Raw genomic sequence first — 17837 nt, 5'->3', positions numbered from 1 at the left:
CAGGGTAGGACGAATCATATCCCCTCGAGAGAAGGTTCAACATCTGCGCTCTGATGAAATTTTTATCATCATCTATTGTCGTTCTACCCATCTCTGACTTCTCTCTTCTAGACCCTTCATTTTTAACATTATGGAGTGCCCAAATGTGTACATGCTCGTGAGGAAATTCATGCAAGGAAATTCACATCGTTTCCAATCTCCATAGGTAAGGCTTTTAGAACTGCAGTATGCTGATCTTATTCTTTGGAAATGGACAATTTTCAGAGCTCAAAGCCCACAAAACTCTGTCGTTCCACAGCGACTCTGATGATTTCAGCTTTGCTGAGTAACCTTTTTTCAAAATGCAAACACCTGAAATGTACTGAGTCCTTGATTTCAAGATGGTGGCAATGCTACAGCAAACTGGGGACACTGTAAGAGGTGGGAACACTGTAAGAGGTGGGTCCACGTGACACAAACACACCTCTCCGGATGAACCTTGAATGCTGCCCCCACCCAACTGGTCTTCTCTGCTGCCTGGTGCACACTAGGGTCCACAGCAGCCACAGGCTCTTCTCACAGCCAGCCACGCTGACCACAGGGCCCCAGCACGGTGCCCTGAGACTCTCTGAGACCACAAACTTCCTCTCTCTAGCATCCTTAGGATGTCAAAATTCTATGGCACTGCTGTCTGGTATCTTGTCGAAGTGACAAAAAAAAATAACAAGCACAAATTCGTTTACAAGGTGAAAAGTATGCTTTTCATGTCTAGTTTATGCATTTTTAATTAAACAGGGGAATCCCGCTCATCTTTCATCTTTGTGACAAAACAGAACAGGTTCTGTCGTTACGGAACAAGCATGCGTTGAGCTCCTTCTCCAATGGGGCATTTTTAGGGAAAACTCGGAGTCAACAAAAGACTCCTCAGATTTCAAATGCAGTCAGTCCTACGATCAAATGATATATGCAAACAAATTCCTCCTGCCATGGCTCCCCGCCTGCCCCGCCCTGCCCTCTTTTTACTTAGGCTTCTTTTGCATGACTTTTCTCTGGGGAGATATAAAATTAATATATGCTCTCAAACAGGCACAGCGTCAAGAGCTCCCAAAATGACCCCTTCAAGGGGCTGGAGAAATGGCTCAGGAGTTAAAAGCACTGGCTGCTCTTCCATAGGACTTGGGTTTAGTTCCCAGCACCCTCATGGCAGCTCTTGACCATCTCCTTCAGTTCTAGGGATATGGCGCCACCTCCTGGCCTCCATGGATACAACATGTACATGGTGCACAGAACCACATACAGGCAAAACACACACAAAAATTTAAATGGCTCCTTAAAGCTCATCTTGCTTGATGAGTAAAATAAGCTTATTAGGGGTTACTCAATTGCGGACAGCTGTATTTTTCCTGAAGTCAGTAACACTCCATCTATGAGACCCCACATGCTTTATGGCTTTAAGTCAGAATTGATAAAAACAAAACTCAATTTGAAGCACTAGCTGCTTTTTAAGTCGCAGTGCCAACTACAGGCTCAGACAGCAGGAAGCATAAACAAGGCCAGACTCTAAAGTCATTTACTGGTGTGTACCCCATCCCAGCCTTCGTAAGGATCCTGCTGGCTTTGACAAACACTGCTTAGCTGTAGGGACAATGTCTTGATTTGTTGCAGGCTGGCACAAAGAATAACTAACGGACAGCTTGCTACAAGATGGCACCAGTTTGACTCTCTGTTGCTTTGATGAATCAACCGAAACCAACTGCAAGGATTTATTCATCTCAGGCTTCAAGGCCCCAGGCCATTGTCCAGGGAAGTCAGGATGGGAACCAGGAAAGCAGAAACTGACCCTGGAGGAACGCTGCTTATTGGCTGGCTCCCAATGGTTTGCTCAGCCCGCTTTCTTATACACCCCAGGACCACTTGCCCAGGTGAAGCTCAAAATGTTAGCTGCTGCTACTGTCCTTACTGCAAACAAAAAGCCCGTGCCTAACATATAACATATTCATTCATGCTATCTCTGTGTGTATATATGTATTAATGTAAGATTTTCCATTGTATTTTCTGGCACAGGGTTACACTCAGTTGCCCAGGCTGGCCTGGGACCACAGGTATGTGCCAGCCCATCCAGCTCACAAGACTCTCCAGAAACACTCTGCACTAAAGGATTAGCCTCCTCAATTTGAATACTCTGCTAACTTTAGCCTTTTCCTTGCTTTGACCCGCCCCATACATCATTACTCATGTCACTAAACGTAGAAGCACTGACTTAAATGCTCCCTTGTCTAATTCCACGTGTCTCATGCTCAGTAAACTTTAAATGAGCCTCCTTAGATATTGGGACCATCTCTCAACCTGGCTATCTCACTGTGTTCTAGGTAGTTCACTTCCAGGCCCAAGTATACAATTTGGTAGCCGTGTATCTCTGAGCATCTGCAGTTCACTTACAGAGGACATTTTGTTTCCAAGTTTCACCAAGAAAGAAAGAAAGAAAGAGAGAGAGAGAGAGAGAGAGAGAGAGAGAGAGAGAGAGAGAGAGAGAGAACAAATGTTTATATAAAAAAAAAGAACCCACAAATGGATACATCATGTTACAATGATGTCCTCTTACCTCCTGCAGGAACTTCTCGCTCATCTGACTGAAATGGTGCGCTGGGGGCTTGATCCCAGACACCATCAGTCCAGAAGGGAAGACCCGTGGCTTCTGCAAGTCGGGCTTCAGTTTCTCGTACATGTTTGCAGACGGTTGAAGGTCACGGCTCGCTGCCTTCTCTTCTTGGGGAAGAGGCATGCCACATGTAGGAGGGGCATATGGAAGCCCCACGGGGACCAGTGAAGCATCTCCCTGACTCAGAGCCTGGGGGTTCCTGCGGATGTAAGTGATGATCTTGGGCCTCACGTGTTTGGGTTTGGGCATGAGGATGGGCTTGGCCTCTGCCCTTTCTTCCATTTTCTCCGTCTCCAGTTTCTCCCGAGCTTCCTGGGAGGAGGGCGTGTCCTTGGGGTGTGTAGGAGGCTTGGGGATCCCACTGGAGCAGGTGGTCCTGTCAGGCACTTTTGGGGATGTGTTCAATACCTGCCCACCATCCGTGGGGGGCGAGGCCACTGAGGGTGACCCTGTGTCCCCACTGAACACACCGAGCTCCTGAGAACTGCTACCTGGGGGAGTCGGATGATGACTCGAGTTCACAGTTGTCTCTGGGTGGAGGAGGGGCGCTGGGGTACTGAACGCGGAATCTACTCCAGCTGGAGTGTTGTCAGTTTGGGCTGCATTTTCTAGAAGGTTCCTATTTTCAGCTACCATCTCTTTGCCTTTTCTGGCTTCCAAATTGCTACCTCGAGGGCTCAAGAGCCCAGAGGTGTCGGTTCTGCTCCCTCCCGCAGAAGGACCTGAGGCCAACAATTTGGTACTGCCCGAGTTCCCGCTACCCAGCCTCCGCTCCTCCCCACTGACCTCGGAGGGCACGCTCTCGGTTGGATCACGGCGAACAGGAGCTGCTTGTCCGACATCAGGCGCAGTTTGGCCGGATGCTGTTTCCCTTGCCATCCTACCTACACCGGCTGACATTTTACCGGTGAGTCTAGTACCTGCCTCTCCAGCGGGAGCGGCGCTCAGTGTAGGGGTGGCTTGCTGAGACCCCTCCACACCAGCACTGACTCCAGTCATTTCTTCTAGGCTGCTGCCTCTTCGTACTCCAAGCTGGCGGTGACTGCTATTCCCTTGACTTGTGGCTTCTCGGTATGCCTTCTCAAGTAGCTCCTGCCTCTCTACAGGCGACATACTTCTTTCCTCGTGACAGCCAGGACCTTGTGCCTGGGCTGATGTTAGGCCCTCCTCATTCCGGGGTTGGACAGATTTGAGCTCCACTTTGGACTTCCCTGTCCCTTGACCTAAACACACTTCCGGATGACGGAGGCCGGGGTTTTCCTTCGACGCTGAAGCTGAACTGGGAGTCAATTCTGCATGAGTGATGCGCTCGTTGTAAACATCCAGGCCATGTGGCCCTTCCATCTTGGTGTCTGATGGGCTGGACCCCTTGGCTTCTGAGGTAGATGGTTTAGGAAGATACACACTGTTCCCCTCTGAGGTACCTTCACCTGGAGAAAAACCTTTCCCTGGAGAGTGACTGGCTGGTGTCCTTTGTGGCCCCTCCCCACGCGCAGGCACATGGTCCTGCGGCCCCAAGGTATCCAGCTGCACTGGCTGCAGGTCCGTGGGAGGGACGCTGCCAGCTGCAGCTGAGCAGCTGCTTGCTCTCTTCAGCTCTTCGTTGTCAAGGGTCTTCGCCAATTTGTCCTTGGGAATGTGCCTGGGAATCTCAGCATCCTTTTTAGCGGAAGCCTCTGGACTGGCTTGACCTACTGCATTCCTCCAGCTGGAAAGACTTGGTCCCTGAACACACTGGGGGGCCTGCAGGGCACCTCTTTTGACTGCATGTTCTTCACTCAGCTGCCTGTGGACAGTCAGAGAAGCCTGAGACTCCCTCTGGCTGGTAGAGCCGGCCTGAGACCCTTTCCCGAAGCCCTGAAGGTGAAGGGGCTCCTTTTGGAAGTGGCTGTGGTATTGTGGCCTGCTTAAATTCGAATTTCCGAGCTCATCATCCAGATCACGTGACTTGGCCTCATCGCAAGAGGAGCTGACCTCCAACATGATTTGATTGGCATTTGTATCTCCCGTCCTCAGAATACTCTCATTATTATTTTTTGCCCCCTCTCGGTGATCTCGCAGCTGACCAAAACAGGATTTCTTTGGAGCGAGTGGGACACTCATGGTCACGTCTTCAGTGACGACTGCTGGCCATACGGTCTCCCTTCAAGCTCAGGGCAACAGGCCACTGTCACCTTCTCTGTCCTCCTCTGACGATGTCACATCTAGACGCTTCTTGAACCTCTTCAGATGAGTTTCAGAACTAACCACTGTCTTGACACACAGTAGGACAACTCTTTATTTGCCATTGCTGTTCAGTGCAAACCAGTTGGTTCACGAGACCTGGGAAGAAATCAAAATGTGTGTGCTTTAGAGTGAAGACAACAATAATCATAAGCAAGAGAAAGGCAGTAATCACATAGATGTGGCCCTTGCCTCTATACTGTTATTTCATGTGTTTATCTCCAAACAGCTTTAAATAAAAGCTGTATCTGGCTTAACATGTCCAAGCGGAAGCATCAAAGGGATGCATTTAAAATGAGATATAAGGGGTCTTATATGTATGCTGTCTTAAACTTGCGTGTGTCTCTGTGTGTGTGAAGTTTATGTGTGGCATATGTGTGTATGTAGTTTCTGTGTGACATGTGTGCTGTGTGTGTAGTTTGTGTGTGATGTGGTGTGTGTGGTGTCTACATATGGGGTGTGTGTGTGTGTGTATGTGTGTGTAGTATGGTGTATGTGGTGTGTGTGTGTAGTGTGGTATGTATATGTATTGTGGTGTGTATGTGTGTGTGGTGTGTTTGTGTGTGTGTGTGGTATGTATGTATGTGTGGTGTGTGTGTGTAGTGTGATATGTATATGTACTGTGGTGTGGTATGGTGTGTGTGTGTGTGTGGTGTGTGTGTGTGTGTGTGTGTGTGTGTGTGTGTGTGTGTGTGTGGTGTGTGTGGTGTGGTATGTGTGGTGTGGTGTGTGTGGTGTGGTGTGGGGGTGGGGGTGGTATGGTGTGTGTGTGGGGGGGTGGTATCTCCTCTCTTCACTGCTGCTTTACTCTCTGGTTTATTGTCTAGAGTTTGCTATAATCTAAGAATATCAGATGAAAAATTCCAGAAACAAACAATCCATTGGATTCAAACAAGGTACAGATTCAGTCACATAATAAAACTGTGTGCTGTCCCAGCTCTGTTATTTTGGGTTCTGAATCTTTCCTTTCTTCAGCTTGCTGACACCTGCCTTCCTGTCACATGGTAGCTGTCTGTTATCAGATCAAGTGCCATGTGAAAAGAGGTTTGTGTTCAGCAACCTGTAGCCATGTCACAACCTTTACACCACTCCCTGTTGTGATGTCACAGCCTCTGCACCACACCCTGCTGTGATGTCACAGCCTCTACACCACTCCTTGTGATGTCACAGCCTATGCACCACCCCAGCTGTGATGTCACAGCCTCTGCACCACTTCCTGCTGTGATGTCACAGCCTCTGCACCACACCCTGCTGTGATGTCACAGTCTCTACACCACTCCTTGTGATGTCACAGCCTCTGCACCACCCCAGCTGTGATGTCACAGCCTCTGCACCACACCCTGCTGTGATGTCACAGCCTCTACATCACTCCTTGTGATGTCACAGCCTATGCACCACCCCAGCTGTGATGCCACAGCCTCTGTACCACTCCCATCCCTTCATCAAAGGCCCACATCACCTCCCACCACAGACAGAAGGGTCAGTATAACAAGTTATTGTGAGAAGAAAGATCCCATGGAGATATTTTCCTTCAGTACATTGTTACAATTCCTGTTTCATTGCTAGCTGGTCAGGTGCTAACCTCATGCTGGGCCAAATGCATAAGCTACACTTTATCACAGGTCTGATGCGTAAGAAAAAAGCATCCCTGTAAAGCTACACATTCCAGGGATCTCGATCTGCATCCTCACCAGTGAGGGTGGACCACTGTCCCGCAGCCCAACCAGAGAGCCTGCGTCTCTCTCCACCCAGCCCCCACCTTCCTAACAAAATCCAAAATAAATCTTTTTCCTACCCATTTCTTTTTCACCTGTACATACGTTGCTCCACCTGAATGAGGTCCTTTCCTACAAGCCCTTGGTCAGTTTTGTTTTCTTATATCTCCCCACCCCTGCTTCACCCCAGGACACACTAGCACAGTTGTGTCCACATCCCGTCCTCTGGGACTGTGGTCTCTGGTACACATCTCCTCCATTATCTGATGCCACACTGGTCTTTGGGTCTTTCCATAGCCCCATCAGAATCTCCACTTCCCCCACTCCCACAGATTCTCCCCCATCTGTCCTCAGCACGCCAGTAGTACCCCCAGATGCAACTCGACCCTAGTTCAGCCCCTAACTGACATACTGAGCCTAGCACAGAAGGGACATGCCACAACTGCCCTTTCTTTCTCATTTCCAGTTTGAGAATGCGCTCCACTCAAATATACATTTGTCCCCAGGGCACAAATACTAACAACATGTAGGCAGATTGCAATGACAGCCATTTCAAAAGAAGCTGGACTCTCTAGGCTGGGATGTGAGTGTCCTAATGAGTCAAGGACAGCAAAGAATTCACAAGCACTGGTTCTCTGTAGGTAGATGTACAGATGCAAAGACAAGAACTCTCTCAATAGCAGGAACAAACAAAACTGAATATCAGAAACCACAAGGTACAGTAGGACCTGCTAGAAAATGACAAATGCCCATAAAATCAGTGTACCACTAGAGAAAGCTCTGTGTGTTCTTGCTTCCTTTCTTTTCTTGTTTTTTTTTTAATATATATTTCTTTTCTTTGATGTGCATGGTTGTTTGACCAACATGTGTATCTGTGCACTATGTGCATGCAGTACCCTCGGGGGCCAGAAGGTGGTGTCAGATCCCTTGGAACTGAAGTTACAGGTGGTTTTGAGTAGCTTGTGTCAATGCTGGGAATTGAACCTGCATCCTCTGCAAGAGCGGCCGCAGCTCTCAACGGCTGAGCCATCCATTTCTCCAGTCCAACACTGGAGGTTTTAAAACGCATCCTTAACATTTAATAGGATCACTGTAACATAGGCATCCATTGTTGGTCAAAATGTCCCTACAGAGGATATGGGTACAACAAAAGTATTGAGTTCTTTTATCTGTGTCCATCTTTAACCACGGGGCAGGCTCAGCTGTCCACAGCTCACAAGCTCAGTAACTGTTAGTCACCTTATCTAGAAACTTCTTCAGTTGAAGGCATTATTTATTTTTGACTCAGGAAATGGGCTGACGAGGCCTTGGATACTCACACATAATCTCTCATCCAACTTAGATTACAGGTTCCTGCAAGCTATGCTCGTTCTCACAATGTGGCGTGTAAGTCACTCTCACACAATGAGAAACTCGGTAGATTCAACCCCATGCCATCCTCGAAGTTGTCCTGAGTCACCTGACTGAATGACAGGCTAGAGCCAGAGTCCCCAGCTCGATGGTCCTTCTGTAGTTAAACACTTGTACACTGTTACTTTAAACTCCCCTGTCCCATTAAATAATCCTTCCTACCCAATAGCATCAAAGGCCACGTTCCCCATGAGGTCTCTCTAAACTCCCTCTTCCTTTTCCCCAAAAACTGCTAAACAGAATCTAGAAGTTGTTTCTCCTGCTCTGAGCCTATAGATCTCTCCCTATGAACTGCCCCTACTATGCTTTTATCACAGTCCCAAGGAGTCTGCACATCTCTCCCTGTAAAATGGCCCTACTATGCTTTTGAACACAGTCCTGAGTCTGCACATCTCTCTGGGAACCCCAAGGGTCCACGTTAATTGACTCTGCTGGTCTTGTGGAGTCTCTGTCCCCTCCGGGTTCCTCAATCCTTCCCCCAACTCTTCAACATGACTTCCCAAGCTCCATCTAACGTCTGGCTGTGATTCTCCACATCTGTTTCAGTCAGTGGCTGAGTGGAGCCTCTCAGAGGACGTCTGTGCGAGGCTTAGCATGGACCTTCTTCTATATATTACTTAAAGGTAATGCCACACAATGTCTTTAATGCATACGTGTTTGTATTGCAACTATGACAAGGTCAGGAAGTGGCATGTTCTCTTGTGGTATCATGTCAGCACTCAAAATACTTGGGACTCAATGGGTAAAAGTGCTTGTCACCCAACAGCTTGCGTACAATCCCCAAATCCACATGGTGGAAAGAGAGACCAGACTCCCAACATACCTGTGCCTTTTTAGGCATGCATGTAACTACACACACACACACACACACACACACACACACACACACACACACACGAGAGAGAGAGACAGAGAGAGAAAGAGAGAGAGAGAGAGAGAGAGAATAAAATACCTTTTTAACATTTCAGGTTTTAGAGAAATGATTTCAAATTATGGACACTTAATCTGACTATATTTACTATCATCTCTTAGCCTAAAGCATGATCCTTTGCAAGCTAAATGAACCTGACACTTTTAATCCCTCTGTAATGTGCTTTGATTTCATAGGGTAACAGTACACGGAGGCTCGGTAGCTGTCCGTGGTGCTGACCTCCGCCACAGCCCAAACAGGATCGACAGCAACAGCTCCTGGAGCTGGCTTCGTTCCTTTCTTTTGAAAGCTGTCACGTCTTATCCCAGTAAATATTCAAGACGCTATTTACATCATCTCTGTTTTGGGGTAACACGGGCTATTTAAAGTGTGAAATGTTATTTACTCCTTTATGTTCAAGAAAGTGAGTCACAGATTATTACTCAGTTAAACCAATCCATACTTGGTTTCCTTAACAAATACGTTGTGCACCCATCAAAAGGAAACTTCATTCTGATTGGCCAACAAAATTACCTGTTTTCACCATTTACAAAGTCTTTTTCAGGACAGAATTTCATACAGGAAATTCAAATATCCATTACTTTCCTGTTGTTTTTTGTTTTTGGTGATTTTTTTTCTAAAATGGAAATTTTATATTGTTAACTATCTGTTTTAAAATATTTTTGTTGCACATAAAAGGTAAAAATCTGCATAAGTTCTCCCCTTCTACCTCTAAAAAACAGCATTTGATCTGTGGGGTACAGAGCTTGTATCTTGCACTCATGGGATGTTACATGAGCCATTTTTTCCAGCTTGTGTGCTGTGGGTTTCTTCCCACAAACACGGGTAGAAAATACTTCCTCACAGAGTGAAACTCTGTAGACCAGGCTGGCCTGGAACTCATAGAGATCCACCTGCCTCTGCCTCCTGAGTGCAGGGATTAAAGGCGTGCACCACCACACCAGGCTAGCCCTCCATCGTTTTTAATAATCACTATTTAGTCATCAACTTTCGTACTGTTTGACTTTAGGTAGTTTGAGGGGTTTTAATCATTTTTGTAAGAATACTGTTGAGTGGGTTCCTCTTCAGAACATTGCAAATGTGCGTGCCTGCATGCTAAGCTTGCTGCAGGCCACTGTTTCCATGGGAGCCTGTTACATGGTGGGTGCCCTGTAACTATTTGTTGATGACCACATACTGCGTCATGAACAATGTGCCCGTCCTCACTGTACCCCTCAGGTTCCCCCTTTCATTCTCTCCCTTAAAATATGTGTCTTGATCACCAGATCACTTACCCTTCAATTTGGATTTTTTTTTTTAAATCAGGAGTTCTCACCTTTTCTGTTATGAGTCCTAAACTTGCACCAGCCTCAAACTTTAACAACATATGATCTGGTTTCCATGTCTTCATATTTGTGTTTTCCACACAATATCCAGGGTTCAGATCTTGTGTCTTGATCCCTGCATCACACAAAGTGCCCCCAAGGCTCATCAACCATGTTCCGTTCACACTTGCATGGGGACTCATGTGTCACACGCCCTGTGTCTGCCTGCTCCTAAGGAGACAGATGCTAACTTGATCTTTTCTTAATGATTATGAATAAAGCTACCACGGACATGTACACACAGCATTTTCTGTGAAATCCAAACTCAGAGAGAATGCCACAATGCCATGTGTAAACCGAACACACGATCACCCTGTCCTGAACACACCTCTCATTACCCATGATGCTCGGCTCCAGTACCTGTTCATGGCTCTCCTCCCTTCAGTCCTGTCTGGGCTCCAGAAGGGCAAGTGCCTCTTCCTCTATATTTCTCCCTTTCTCTAAGCCCAGGACAGCACCAGAAATCGGCCAGAAATGACCCAGGAGGGTAGCTGTACATATGAACACACAGCGGTTGTGAATGCTTGCATGCACAAGATCAAGCCAGACAAAATCCAATGTAGAAGGAAGAGGAGGGCACAACGTCCCACCCCTAGCTGAGGAGATAGCTATAGCTGATATCTGCTGGGGGGGCGGGGGGGGAGTTTTCTTTAGGGGTGTGGCTCTACAAAATCAAGCTAGAGCGCTTCAATACCAGCAATGTGTTTTCAGCACCAGGACAGCTCCCTGTGACTGTGCGTTAACAGTATCTGTGAGCAGCATCTCTGCCCCCTTTTACTGGTGATGACACCAAGGCAGAGGGAAGCTGAGTAGCCCCTAGAAGTCACCAGAGTATCTGAGGGCTCAGGGCTGGGCTCTGTGCAGGCTGTAAGCCAGGCTCAGCTGATGGAACTCTCCAACAGCTGCTAAAGGAAAAAAAAAAAAAAAAAAAGGATAACCCCAGCAGTTCCAGGAGACAGGAATTCCAACTGAGGGAAAGGGACATTTGCCTCATGCAGTTAGTGAGCGTGTGGAGGCACTGCTGGTGTGACAAGCATTCAAGCTGGCCCTCTGCCACACACACCAAAGAATGCAACGTTAAAGTCTGGGTCCAATTCGGGCGGTGGTGGTGCACCCAGCACTTGGGAGGCAGAGGCAGGTGGATTTCTGAGTTCAAGGCCAGCCTGATCTACAGAGTGAGGTCCAGGACAGCCAGGGCTACACAGAGAAACCCTATCTCAAGAAAACAATCAACAAGCCAAACAAACAAACAATCAAGCAAACAAACAGGTCTGGGTCCAGGCTTTGTCAGCCATCTCTACTCGACCCAGACAGCCACTGTGAACCTCAAGGATTTGTGTGTATGGTGGTGGGTGGGTAGTCCTGTAACAAGGCCCAGGTTTTATCCAAGGATTCCCTTCATCGTTGCAATCCCCGCCTGCACTGCCAGAGAGACTGGGCATCATCTGTTCCGGTGAAGGCAGATATATGTTTATTTCCAGCTAGTTGAAGAGACTGACAGTTTCAAAAGTGCAGGAACGCTGTGCTAGCCACTGAGAATTGGTGGTAAGCTCTTGGCTTTTACTCTATGAGGCAGGTGAGCAAAGCTAGCACACTGAAGATTAATATTCTGTCTATGAAATGCACAGTAAGGGCCAAACATCCCCGATGATGGTGTGTCGCTGTGGTTTACTGAAAGGAGACATGGAGTTCTAATCTAGATAAAAGTAAGCAATTTTTGAATGATGGAGAAAGAAGTATATTTACATCCAGGCGCTCCATCTTGGTCTTGAAGGAGCAGGAAGTATTCTTTGAAGAATAGAATTCATTCAGATGTCTGCTTGCAAGGCAATTGCTTTCCAGTGTACACGGTGACTGCCAGGCCTATTAACCCAACCCGGTTGTTTCCGGCTCAGATACCCACATGACACCTGAAGCTAATCTGAGACTCAGCCTCTATCTCCTATTATTTCACCTGTGTAAGCGTCAGTAACAAAAACTCTCACTAATGTGTTCCCTTCCTCCTCCCCTCCCACAAACACCCTGCCTAGCTTCTCAGCAAACCCGTTCCTTCCTCTCATCTCTGTGGCCAGCTCAGGGGCCCCTGCCTCCTGTAAAGAGCAAAATGACTGAATGGCGCAACCACAGGGAAATTCAAACCATCTGAGAAGGTAGAGCAGATTAACCCTGTGGGGTTAATCATAGCGAGGCAGACGGCTAGCCTGGTGCAATGGAGACAGAGCACGCTTTCTCAGCTCTGTCACTGCCCCAGTGGACTCACTTCAAGGCAATGGAATGTCTGTGCCATGCACACTTGGTCCTCGGTGTCCCAGACCTAAGGGATGCACTCAGGCTGCCTTCGAGACTCCCTTATCTACAGGGCTGCAGGCTATAATTCCCAGGCCTTGTGTGCTATCTAGAAAAGCAGAGATAAATCGTTCCCAATCTCATCAGGAATAAAGTAAAGCTCACCCACAGCTCAGAGCCTTGCACAGGGGTCAGCCACTATAAATGCGGCTCCTTCAAATGTCTTTCTTTTTCTAAAGGAAGGTGGATTTCTTTCTTTTATCTTGCCTCAGAGTCTTTTGCCACCTTTCTCTACCAAACGAGCCAGAAGCCTAAGGGGAAACGACGGTGACTTATTAACCCTGAGATGCAACCCAAGGGGAAAAGAGCATAACAACCAGAAAGGAGAAAAGAAAGTGGGGTGACCAAGAGAATGAGGAGTTGCTGAATGAAGCAGCAAAGGGGCAAAGCACAGGAAAAGCAACAGCTGACAGACAGCAGCAAGCAATGGCTGCCCCTGGTGATGTTTATTAACCCACGGTGGGGGGATATAAAAAATAAATAAGTCAATAAGTAAATAAGGATGCAGGAGGAAAGAGATGAATCAATGCAGCCCAGTAACTAGGTGATCTGCTACTGAAGACTCCCACTATTCAGGCAGCAACTGCTGACTTAACCCAGGTCTGTGGGTTTGGGGAGAGAGGTATGCCCTGGGAGAGCTGCAACCCCCCACTGTTAAGAAACCAACTGCAGATATCTAACGCTGACCAGACTCGAAACAAGACATTCAAGCAGAGCATGTTCTTACAAAGGGCAAGATGATCTGAAGTCATTCCAGTCCTCTGGGGAGCGTGGATGACACAGGCGAGATGGAAAAGTTACTGCCGTGGGCTTTTTATCATTAAAATAAAAGATAAAAGTTTAAAAGCACCTCTTTCATTTGGAATAATGCAAACCTCAAAGCAGGAATGTTTCCCAATCCAACTCTGGATTGTTTCCGTAGAGAACAAAAGGTGCAGACTCCTGATAAACACGAACCTTCTGGTATAATCTAAAATTTGAAGTTTGGGGGGTTAGGGGGACCACTGTGATGGATGCCTGCAGTGTCGAAGATCAGATGTCCGGGCTGCACTGACAGGATTCTGCAAGCGACCCAGCAGGAGGAGAACTCAGAACGGCTGGGCAGGTGAAGGAAAACATCATTTGCTCCTGGCCCCAAGCAGAGGGCCAGGGCTTTCCTGGAGAAATTCTGAGCGAGTTGAAGAAAAATGAAATCAGGATGTCAGAGAGTTGCATCTTTGACTCTGCATCTTGACTATGAAGCAAATTGTAAGATGTCCCGGCTTCCTGTGGAATGGAAGTGTGGACACATATCTTATAGATAAGAATGTCTAGCTATATCTAGGACTCTTGGGATGCCTTTATAATGTCCACCTGAATCTAAGGCAGGGACAAAGAGGCTTCCACCACTCACTCATCACTAATTCTTTCCTAGTATGCATCTTAACACAGGTTAAAAAAAAAAAAACAAAACAGCAGCTTATGGCTTTGCCATGAGGACTAGGGAAGAAAATCTCTGAATAGTACAGCCATCACCTGCTGAGTTACAGCAGTACAGCACCACGTTAAGAAATGGGCATTTAGGGACACAGAGGCTAAGAGCAGTTGCCGTTTCTGAAGAGGATTTGTATTCAATTACCAGCACCCACATTGCAATCCACAACCGCCAGTTCCAGGGGATCTAGTGCCCTCTTTTGGCCTCCCCAGGCTCCTGCATGAATGTGGTGCACATATGCAGTCAGGCTTATACATACATACACCATAGATAGATAGATAGATAGATAGATAGATAGATAGATAGATAGATAGATAGAGTAGAAAGATAGAGTAGATAGATAAAGTAGATAGGTAGATGATAGGTAAGTAGTAGGCAGATAGGTAGATAGATGATAGAGTAGATAGATGAGTAAGTAGAGAGAGAGAGAGAGATAAGTAGGTAGGTAGGTAGATGATAGATAGAGTAGATAGATAAGATAGATAGATAGATAGATAGATAGATAGATAGATAGATAGATAGATAGAATTTTGTAAAAAAAAAATGAGTTACACCTCTTCTTCCCAAGGCACAGAGATCACTGCAGAAGAGGGGATGGAAAGATTATACAAGCCAGAGGCACTGGGTGACTACAACAAATGAGTTTTCAAGACACAACAGGGCAGTGACTTATGAACATACAGTGATCGTGAAAGCTTGCACAAGATTCGTATGAGCTCAAGCCAGACAAGCAATTCATCATGAAGGGGGAGGTAGGCACACAGTCTCATCTCTTAATAGCAATTGATGGCAGCCAAGAAAGGGAGACTTGGTTTTCTGGAAGGACATGGAGCCTGGTAGATCAACCACACTCCAGTGCAAGGGTATATGGGCAGCACAAATTATACTTGATGGGTTTTTTGAGAATAATAGGAGAGGGCAGGAGGTTGGGTGGATAGGGAATATGATCAAAATAGGTGTGTGATATTTTCTAAGAATTCACTTTAAAAATGCATATAGAGCCCTCACTATGGAAGTGCTTGGGCCTCAGATGAGTAAGGCTCACAGGATGAGTTTGGCCACTGTGTCCTTCTGCTTGCTCCTAGCAGTGTCCAGTGCCCAATGCACCATGGGTGCATCTCTTTTGCAGAAGTCTGGAGCATCCTCCATGTACACCTGGCTCATCCCCAACCCCAGCCCAGGACTGCCCCATGTTCCTGCCCTCTGCTTACTTCCCACCACTACCTCTTCTCTGGGTCTTGTACATCCATTGATGCAAGATGAGCATTGACTCTCAGTTCTTCTAGAGACTGAGTGTGTGTGTGTGTGTGTGTGTGTGTGTGTGTGTGTGTGTGTGTGTGTGTAAATATACATATATATACATTGATGTATGTGTATATATATATATATACATATATATATACATGTATACACATATATATAGGTATATATATGAGGGGGTGAAGAATGTGTCCCTTAGGCAGAATTTCATCTTTAAAAGAATTGGTTATAGTCAGCAAAGGAAAAAGAAAGCGTTACTATGGGCCATCTGCCAGGACACAGAAATAGCTGCGTTTTGGAAAAAATAAGCATTGAAATAATACTGTTTCTTCTCAGCATTATCTCCATGGTGCACGTTCCTGGAAAGCAGATTCCAGGCTTGGCCATCTCCCAGTACACAGTGCTCTCATGACTACGATGCACCAGGCTAACTATTCTGCTTAATTTCGTTAGGACAGAGCTGAGCTGCAAGACCTTCCCATCCTGGGTCATGAGGAACAGCAGCTAGGTGGTACCCTGTGGAAGACACACCCACCAAAGTCAGTCCTTCTTCCAACCTGGGCTGTGACTGCCCCTGTGCCTCTCGGGGGCTGTGTGTGCCTGCCCTTCTTATTTATAGTTATTTCTGGATATTCCCCATCCCCTCCACTCCTCAGCCTACCTACTTTATCCACAGATGTGGGCTGCTGTCTGTGGCACAGGCCTTAGCTCTGTAGGCACTGATGGCCATCATAAAATTATAAACTAGCATGTCTGCCATGGAAATCATGGTATTCTAGAAACATTAAAAGTGGATTTTTAATGTAATAAATAGTCCCATCTTAGGTATTTACCAAAATGAACAGAAATCGGGATCCTGAAGAGATATCTGTACACCTATGTTCATGGCAGTATTTATCACAATACTCAAAGCTCCGAGTCAACACAGATCCCCACCTATGGGTGAATGGGTAAGCAAAACACAGCAGTTACATATAAGGAGATATTAAAAGGATAGAGATCCTGATATGTGCTATAAGGGAATGAAGAGAAAAATAATTGAGTCACACACAAAAGATACTGCATTGTAATTCTTCCGCAGAGCACTGAGACTCGTGAAACTCACACATGGACAGCAGCAGACTGCTGGCCGGAAGCTGAAGGAGGGAGGAGCAATGGCGCTTTACTGTTTATTCGCTACGGTTCTGTACGATGAGAACAACTCTGCAAAATGGCCAGTGCTAAGGACTGTGCAACCATGTGCACTTAACATCACTGGACTGTTCATTTAAAAGTGATGTGCACACGGGGGTGGAGACAGCTTAGCAGTGAGGAGTACTTCCTGCTCCTCCTGCTCCTCCAGAAGACCTGGATTCAGTTCCCAGCATCCCCATCAGGTCCCCCACAAGAACCTGTAAACCAAATCCAGGGGACTCTGGGGCCCTCTTCTGGACTCCACAGGCATCTGCATGTGTGTGGCGCATATACACAGAGACACATAAGTTAATACTCTTCTTTAAATGATGACAAGAGCAAGCACACTTATGTCGTAGGTAATTTTTATAATTTTTTTTAATAAATGAGGGTAGCTAGGACTAGAGGGTTATAGCAGACAATTGGAGACAAAGAAGTGACCAAGTGGAATACCAGCTATTGAAGGTGGCTGTGTGCTGCTGAAAATACAGTTATTAAACTAATACTCATTAGCACCTCCCTAGAAATATGACAAGCATACAATCTGTTGCGGGTGTGTGTTGCTACTTGCTCTCTCCCTGCTCTGGTCTGTGGGCAGCCATTAGAAAGCATCTCCTTCCCTCAGCCCACACTTCCACACCACCAGCTGGCGAAGGCTGCTGCCACCAGGCAGGTCCTGGCTTTCCAGCCTCCTCCCCTCCCCCATTCTCTTCTACAAGATCCAAACTTCTGCTCCCTTTTGGCTCTAAAAACAAACAGAAATGTGAAGCTGCCACAGTGGGAAGTCCTTTGTGGGATATCAATGTGATGCCTCCCTCTGCTTTCTCTGTCTGCTTCCCCAAGCTTGCTCGCTGTCCCCTGTTCCAGGAGCACTTGGTGACTTCTGCATTACTGGGAAGACCCTTTCCTTCCTAGCTTCGGTTTTTGGGTACTTAAACCAGAAGAGGAAAGAGGACTTCAAGCCATAGCCAGAGGAAGGTCAGGAGATTCCTCAAGGACATTTCTGAAGTCTGTGAAAGATTGGGCTGGGATCCTGAGGCAGGCAAACTCCATGCTGACTATGCTGGGGCACCATCAAAGCCTGGGTAAAGAAAGTAACAGTTACACCCAAGCCCAGACTCAGACCTTGATTCAAGAAAGTAACAGTTACACCCAAGCCCAGTTCCAGAGAGTGATCCCAGAATGCACCAGGTCCCGAGTGCAGAAGACAGGCAGAGGTAATGAATGACCTAAAGAGACATTGTAACATCTCAGGAGGCCCTGTGGGGATAAGATCCTGCATCAGATGTCTTTGGCACCAAGA

The 17837-nt window shown here is 46.8% G+C and overlaps 1 protein-coding gene across 3 annotated transcripts in view; it reads right to left on the bottom strand.

Annotated features, from left to right (window-relative positions):
- Positions 1-17837, bottom strand: part of Mtus2 (microtubule associated tumor suppressor candidate 2) — a 358791-nt gene that overhangs the window by 234926 nt on the left and 106028 nt on the right. For all 3 annotated transcript variants that reach the window (XM_011241018.3, NM_029920.7, NM_001359503.1), the window contains exon 2: positions 2582-4960. In XM_011241018.3, the coding sequence (XP_011239320.1) occupies positions 2582-4741 (2160 nt within the window). In that variant the 5' untranslated portion in view covers positions 4742-4960. The remainder of the gene's footprint in view (positions 1-2581; positions 4961-17837) is intronic.

This window comes from Mus musculus, chromosome 5 (assembly GCF_000001635.26).
Source record: "Mus musculus strain C57BL/6J chromosome 5, GRCm38.p6 C57BL/6J".
In the NCBI taxonomy this organism is placed as follows: domain Eukaryota; kingdom Metazoa; phylum Chordata; class Mammalia; order Rodentia; family Muridae; genus Mus; species Mus musculus.
This window is presented reverse-complemented; position numbering and strand designations above follow the sequence as displayed.